The following is an 8086-nucleotide window of genomic DNA, read 5'->3' on the forward strand; positions in this document are numbered from 1 at the left end:
TTGTACACAGATTAGCGATGCTACACTCGGCCCGGAACTTGGCAAGAGACAAATGAATAATGTATGGGCCCTTTGAGGCTTGCGCAAGACGGAAAGGACTGGGGTGACTGAGCAGTTAGTTGCACACGACTAAGCAAATCGAAAGGTACCATGGGTTTATGGGTCCATGGGGGAGTGCGGTTTTCATTAAGACGAGGCACGATGTGGAGGACAGGAAGAAGACAGAGTCGAGAGGTGTGTGGGAGTATGATTCCGATAACTGGGTATAGCAGCGGGCGCCCCAGACTGGAGTGCGTGTGCGTGTGTGTGTACTCGATTGTATGTATGTATAGTAGGGGCACACATACAATACATACTCAATATAAAACTCACGCACACTGGAGCAGGTAGAGGAGCATGGAGCCGAAGTGTGTGTGCGGGTGTACTTCATACATGTGAGGCGTCTGTCGATACCATAAACTTCCGTCGTCCCTAATCCATCCATACTGGCCCCATTCTACGTGTCTCCGGGAGTGCGTGGACAGGCTCAGTCAGAGCTGGGCAACTCGGAGGTTGTCCAGGCGGTGCCCAGGTCCAAGATCCCAGGTCCCAGGAACCCCATATCCTGCTCGACCCAGCTCACATCCACTTGAGGATTATGTATGGCTCCATCAGGCTTACAAGGTCAGGCACGGAACGCGGTAGTGAGGTAGCCGGCGTCACCATTCCATCAAGATCTGTAGACCGGGGGTTTGGTTTTGGGTTAGACTAGGACAGCTTCAAGCAGTCGAGCTGCCGTCCGTGGGCATGGGCCAGGCCAGAGCCCGAGGGAGAACAAGGCGTGTGAGAAAGTGTCAGATGGGTGGGAAATCGTAAAAAGCAGCTAGAGCAGAGGCGTAAGATAAAACCACCTGTACTCCATACGATGCATATCGAGGTATGAGAGGCATGGGGGGCGGCTCCGGTGGGAGGCGTGGGAGAGACACGTGGGAGCCGTGGAAGCCGTAGAAGGAGTCGGTTTGACAAAGAAGCCTGGCCTGTTAAGGTTGCGAGCCAACTTTCGGGCCTAGTGGACTCAGAAAACTTGGGTCAACATGACGATTTGGGCTCATCATTAGTATGTACTTTGTCCGTCACCAACTGTTTCTGGGCCAGGAAGTAACCAGCCAGACGTGCGCGCAGGGCTACGGCAAATGATTGGTGCGTCTGTGCTTGTGTGAGTCTGCCAATCTGCCCGGTTTACCACGCACATTAGCCTCGCTATTTGGGTAGGGAGAGCCTGGCCTTCGCGGCGGTTCTGGCTGGCTGGATGTCTAGTATTCGGCTCAATGTTGTGTGGTTGTCGAGGGGCTCGCTGGGGCTGCTGGGGTTGCTGGGGACCCAAGCGATACGGAGTCGAGAATCAATGGAGACGGGCAAGGTTCCAGGTTCCAAGTTTCAGCTTCAAGGTGCGGCAGCTGTGACTTTTCGCTGGCGTTGCAGGCAATTGTCGAGCAATCGCGGCTGGTGGAAGCCGGACGTCGGACGAGAAAGACGGCGAGGGTGTTGCAGAGTGCAAATTAGCTCCTACCAAGTCTCAACTTGAAATTCGCAGGCGGCCGTTGTCAAGAGGCAGAAAGTCTAGCAAAGAGGTCGACTGACTTGTGTCGGCTGCCGAAGTCTCATCGGGGCCTGAATGGCAAGTGCCCCAACTGTCGGCTATTGTCGTCGGTACCTGGTAGCACTCCATATTGTACACACGAGCAGCTGGGCAGCGCATGTGGTCATGTCCTTGGGTACTGGGTACATGCTTCATCACCAGAGGAGACACCCCTTTTAAGTATACTATACGAATACTCTGGCCTGCCGCATGCGACGCGACCTTGAGGCCTGGCGACCTAGGGACCTTGGTGCCGATGTGACTGGACTACTCCGTACGCCCAAAATGACTGGTACTTGCGTTTGTACCTACCCACATGCTTCAACTTCACTTTGGAGATGGTCGCATACGCGAAAGCTCTGCAATCTGCAATACGAACATGAATATCGAATACTGGCTCACTTCGTACAGAACTCGGGCACTCAATGTCGGGACCTTGAAGGTTTGGGCTGGCTGTTCTTCCAGGCCTCTGCAAAGGCCCAAATGTACAGCTTTGAGTTGCCATGATTAGTACACACTATTCCGTACACAATAAAACAACCTCACCCTGTGCGAAGAAGTCCAATGTCCTAGTCCTTGAGATGTGAGACGACAACTTGCGCATCTGAGCCGGGGTTTGATGGTTTGATGGTTTGATGGCCTGGCGGACTGGCGGACTGGCGGACTGGGTCGATGGCTGGTCGATGACTCCGGAACTGCGCACCTTGGGGGAAGAGGCGTGGGCGGCTCTAGGGGTGTGCGGTTTCTCTGACAAGTAGTGCGGCCAATGAGGCTGAGCGGAACCAGCCCGTTAACTCCCTTCCACTCGTCTTCCACTCATCTTCCACTCACCTTCCACCCCTCTTCCTTCCCAACTTCCTTCCCGGTGTTCCGCTCCTTCCCACTTGCGCTACCATCGACAACTTCTAAGCCACTAGAATGCAGTTGGCCCCAATGTCCACGTAGTGCCTACCTAGGTAGGTAGTTGAAGTGCCTACTTTGGCGCGCCAAGCTTCCATGGCAGTGGGCATGTTCCCTGGAGTGCTCAAATGTGCGCCATCTGATACGGATCGTGGCGCCAAGGAGGCTGGAAATGCCCGCCAGGTCGGCTGGTCAAGGGCTCGAGGTCAAATTTTAGAACAGGGCCAGGAGCACGGAGTAGTAGTAGCATTCGATGTCGGCTATTGAATGGCGAGCCATCGTTTACTTGGCAGCTTGATTTCTAAGTGTCAGAGTACGTAGTTACGTGGCTCAGCGTTGCACTTGAAGTACTAGTCTATGGTGGCTACCCACTTATACCGCTGCTCTCGACTCCGTAATTGTACGCCTGCTTCCAAGCGACTGCAAGTGTTGTATCATTGTATCTCTGCGTCGAAAGTTACCCGGGAGTTTGCTCGAGCATGTGCAGTGCCATGCTAATAGTATTTTGGCATGCCTTGCGGTTAGATTCTCCCGGAGCGCCACAGTCATCCTGCCCTATGAGAGGACAAGACTACCGCCAGTAAGGCAGGTACGGCCAAGGTTTCCCGATTCTTGCAGCGTCGCCCCACCTTAACCTCTGATTTGATGCCTTCATACGCTGACAACGGTCACTGTGAAACTGTCGTCTTTATTCAACGTTCCTCCAAAACTCTCCATCCTCCAGCCGTCCAGCCATTCAACAGCCGACGGTTCTCTTTGCACCCATTCCGATCGACGACAAGGAGAACCCTAACTCTTACGACACAAGAGCTTCGCGCACTCGGGACTGCTGCGGAGCAGAACAAGGGTCATGAGTCCATTCTACTCGTCAAACCATCAGTCCACTCTTTTTATATTAAAAGAACAACAGACAAGCACCCAGGACTGTCCATGGGACACGCATGCGTTTTGGCTAGGTTTGCCAGAACCCGCCATCAAGAACCGATAATGCAGCTACCGAGCACCTATTCTACATACAATCACCGAGTACATACAAGTTTGATCATGGGTGACGGTGACCTTGCAGAAGGCCGAGGTCCATTCTTGGATACTAAGAATTATCATGTACTCCGTCCTCCATAGATGTTATGAGATGCGCAGGTTCTGATGTTCCATTGTGGATCTTACGCATCAGTGGATGCTATCGATCAGGGGCCAACGACCCAAGTGCCGCCACCAATCATGACGGTTTACTCCAACGACATGGTTTGGCGCTATCACTGTCATTCTTGCCTAGCGGCTACGCCGTCGTGAAGCACCATCATTGCTCGGATCACTTATGTATCTCGTCTATCCAATTTCCGGAAACTCTTCTAACCGCTGGCAGGCCATTGGCACGCATACACCTCGATGTTGCGCGGCTGATTGCATGAGGCCTACTGTGTTATTCCACAAGAACCAAGCTCCAAATGCTGAACGAAAAACAAGGTCGGGATCCCGACCATGCGCGCCAAGTTGTACCAGTTTCATCCAGCCACCTGGTTGGCGGGGACTCGGGGATAAGATTATTTCTTGCAGAGATTCACAAACGAAATCGTTTGAGCCATCATCGCCTATCGGGAGGCACGAGGCTTGATGCAAAATACGGAGTACGTACCTTCACAATCATTAAACTCATGTATTAGAGTTTGGTCTGATTCATGTACCCACCCAACTGTCTTGCCACCCGTGGTTCCATACCATTAATACATGGTTCTATTGGAAGGTCAGCCCCCTCCGCGGCGCATCTTCTTCGCCCTCTCCTCGGACCGGGAGATAGCAAGCGACCACAACTTTCGGCGAACCGCAACAACCTGCACATCGTGAACAACTGTGGGCCAGTTCAGTGTCAGGAGAGAACTAGGATCAAAACAATCACTGTTGATATCACGATCCAGAGCCACAGAGCAAGATTTGACAAGGACAAGGCAATGGAATCACAAGCCCACAGCACTAAAGAGGTAATTATCCAGGGAAAGATGAATCAGAACGGGTGCGGTCATGACTCAGGAGTGACCTGATTCTGCACGAAACACCCTTCATAGCACCAACGGGAATCTTGACGATCCTGGACCCGCGATGCACAACGACAGGCGTGTGTCCGGAGTACTCCTTCAGTGGCCTGGGAGGTGCAATACACTACTGTACACAGTACTCCGTACTCCGTACCAAATGTACATCCTACGATAATATGTCACCCTGGAGCAAGAACCTTAGCGAGTACTAACGTCGTCCCCACAACGACGTGGCTCCAGCCGGAGCTTACCGCCTCTTCCGAGTGGATCAAACGTGTGGTGTCCAAGGCTGGAGGGCCCAGGGCGAATAAAGCCTCTCGTGCAAGTGCCGGAGATCCAATGATTGCCCAGTGCTGAGAGCGGCGTCAACATGTCTTGGCTTTCGATGACATGAACTGATTACGGCTGTACGTGGCGACAGAGACCAGAAACAGGGCTGTTGATTCATCAGCGCCAACAGTTTGCGTACGTAGGCGTGTCCTAGAGTGCAGCCGAAAACGAGAGCCTTGGTCACGCGTGGCACGATCGGGAAGCGACCTGCCTTGCCATGTGGGCAAGGTCGGAGCAGCTACCCTGCTGTCAGATTTGGAATTGGGTTGGACGACAGCACATGTATGAGGCAGGTGTTCCCGTTGAGATGCGCGAGACGCCAAAACTGTTTACCACCACGTGGCGCTAGCAAAAGACCCTTGAATACGATAATCAAAACCTCAGACATAGACCAAGAGCCAATGGCGCCTCCATAAGACACTTCAGCAATTGTACATATGGAGTACGGATCAGTTGGGGAGGGGAACAATGGGTTCAAAGGGCGAGAGCGAGGACAAAACGCAACATATTCCAGTCTGTCACTGCGTTTTGACTTGCGACCCAAGCAGGCATCGGAACTACTTGGAAAAGTAATCTACCTACCTAGGTAGGTAATTAAGGGCTAAATTGATATAGACCAGGGCTGTCCTAACTAATTTGGGGGGGGGGGGGGGGATCGTGCTCTGTCGACGCCTCTGTTTTGTTGCCCGAGTAGCGACAACGTTTTCAGTAGTAGTCTTCGAGAGTCAAGAGGGGCATGCCCGCGGGATGGGGTCTGTGTTTTGTAGGACAAACTTTTGATACTGGCGATGTTTGTGCGAACTTCAGAACCTGGTCAATTACGAGTGGTCACGTCGCCGGCTAACGGGTGTGGCGCCCTGTTGCTCTGGGCGCACAATTGCATCACTTGACTGCAGTGAGTGCGGCGTGTTTGTCCATCGTTATGTGAGACGTGACGGTCAACACGAGCAAACAAACGTGGTTGAGGGTGGACGGGTTCCGCTATCTTCGTCGGTCAATCGTACGGAATATGTTAACCTCCGATCTCGGATTGGTGGGGGAGGGGCAGCACCTATCGGCGACTCGGGCGGCCCGCAACAACAAACCAGACATCCATCATTCCTCCATCAACAAAGCCAGTTCTTGAAGCGCGACAAAAGTGCAATTGGGGCCTAGCTACTAAATCCCGAAAGATGGCAGAGCATAACATTGTGGTATTTGCCGGCGACCATTGTGGTCCCGAGGTACGTTGAGTTGTGCTTCCACCCAGAAGCCCGAATCTCCAATGAGAACTTTTTGTCAGCTAACAGGAGATGGTCGGGGCAGGTCGTTGCCGAAGGCGTCAAGGTAAAGTGTTTCATTCCCACTTATGACAAGGAATCTCATCTGGTGTTTCTTGGCAATAAAGTAGGCGTCTCAAGGCCGTCAAGCTAACGTGAACGCTTCAATGCTGTTGTCTTGTAAAGATTCTCCAGGCGATTGAGCAACACAGACCGAGCGTTGGCAAATTTGTGCTCAAAGAGCATTTGCTGGGAGGTGTAAGTCCCACACACCGTGAAGGTCCCTCCCTCGTCCTGCGGTTCTATTATGAGCACGAAATGGAGTCCAAGTAATAGTGCTGACACACTCACCCCCTTGACCTTGCTTAGTGTTCCATCGACACCACAGGCACCCCGTTGACTGATGAAGCTCTTAATGCAGCCAACTCAGCCGACGCCGTTCTGCTTGGTGCAATTGGTGGTCCTAAATGGGGCACCGGTGCCGTTCGACCGGAGCAAGGCCTACTGAAGCTTCGTAAGGAAATGGGAACATACGGAAACTTACGACCTTGCTTCTTCGCCTCTGAGGCTCTCGTCGATTCGTCACCCCTCAAGGCTGAAATATGCCGAGGAACCGATTTCGTTATTGTCCGTGAGTTGACCGGTGGTATCTATTTTGGTGATCGTAAAGAAGATGATGGATCAGGCACTGCGTGGGATTCGGAACCCTACTCACGTCCAGAAATTGAGCGTGTGGCGCATCTGGCCGGGTTCCTCGCCCGTGGCCGCGGAGACAAGACGGTCTGGTCTCTTGACAAGGCCAACGTACTGGCTACCAGCCGCCTGTGGCGAAAGGTCATGACTGAAACCTTTGAGAGGGAGTTTCCCGATCTCAAGGTTGAGCATCAGCTGATTGACAGTGCCGCTATGATTCTTATCAAGAACCCCCGGGGCTTAAACGGGGTTGTTGTCACTAGCAATCTCTTTGGTGATATCATTAGTGACGAGGCTAGTGTCATTCCCGGCAGCATTGGACTTTTGCCCAGCGCAAGCTTGAGTGGTATTCCAGACGGCAAGGGTAAATGCAATGGCATCTACGAGCCTATTCACGGTAGGTGTACCTCCACCCCTTATACCTATATTGTCGATCTCAGTTTCACGATAGCGGATGACAATTACACCAAAATGCCAATCATGGAGTGGTGATTATGTACGATTTGCTAAGTATGATCTTGTTTCTCCCAGGTTCCGCCCCCGATATCTCTGGCAAAGGCATTGTAAACCCCCTTGGTACCATATTGTCGGTTGCCATGATGCTGAGATATTCGTTAAACTTACCCGAGGAAGCCAAGGCTGTCGAGGCTGCTGTCAAGGCTGCCATTGACGGAGGACTCAGGACGAAAGACATGGGCGGCAACGCCGGCACCAAGGAAGTCGGTGACGAGGTGGCTAAGCAACTAGCGGCCATCTTGACCAGGCCGTAGAGTGTACTGTGGCAGGGGATATGAAGTGATTTCATTCGTTTGGGGGACGCAAAGAAGATACAAACCATACTGTACAGGAGGGAGAAGGAGGAACGAGGATTTGGAAATTGTCGTGGCTGGAGAAAAAGCGGCGTCATCAGGCACAACTTCACAAGGAACCGGGGAAGGGCCCCGGGTGATGAATGGATGGATAGATGGAACAAAAGAGGAACGTAGGCAATGCCGAGAATGAACAAGACACACTCAAAAAAAAAAAAAAAACCTGCCAAACGGGCACTAGCGCGCGACTTGGGATGCCTGAAGGATAATTATAAGTGTATCATGCGTCAATAGGATGGCGATCCGTCGTTCCAGAATGAGCGACATGTGGACGGAAACCCTGTGCAATGTTTTGACGTCAACCCTGCCTGTGGTGCATATGTATGTATGTAATGCTGTCGCTGGCTTAGCCAGCAGTGATGACTTCTTTTTTCGTTTTAGGGG

At 52.4% G+C, this 8086-nt stretch overlaps 1 protein-coding gene across 1 annotated transcript; it reads left to right on the forward strand.

Moving 5' to 3' along the window:
- Nucleotides 1-6053: 6053 nt before the first annotated feature.
- MAA_07066 (Isocitrate/isopropylmalate dehydrogenase) lies at nucleotides 6054-7603 on the forward strand (the record flags this gene model as incomplete). The annotated part of the gene is made up of 5 exons (XM_007825064.2): nucleotides 6054-6104; nucleotides 6187-6207; nucleotides 6336-6398; nucleotides 6510-7230; nucleotides 7365-7603. The coding sequence occupies 5 exons, from the start codon at nucleotides 6054-6056 to the stop codon at nucleotides 7601-7603; spliced, it is 1095 nt and encodes a 364-aa protein (XP_007823255.2).
- Between the last annotated feature and the right edge of the window lie 483 nt (nucleotides 7604-8086).

Source organism: Metarhizium robertsii (assembly GCF_000187425.2).
Source record: "Metarhizium robertsii ARSEF 23 chromosome Unknown MAA_Scf_2, whole genome shotgun sequence".
Classification (NCBI taxonomy): Eukaryota; Fungi; Ascomycota; class Sordariomycetes; order Hypocreales; family Clavicipitaceae; genus Metarhizium; species Metarhizium robertsii.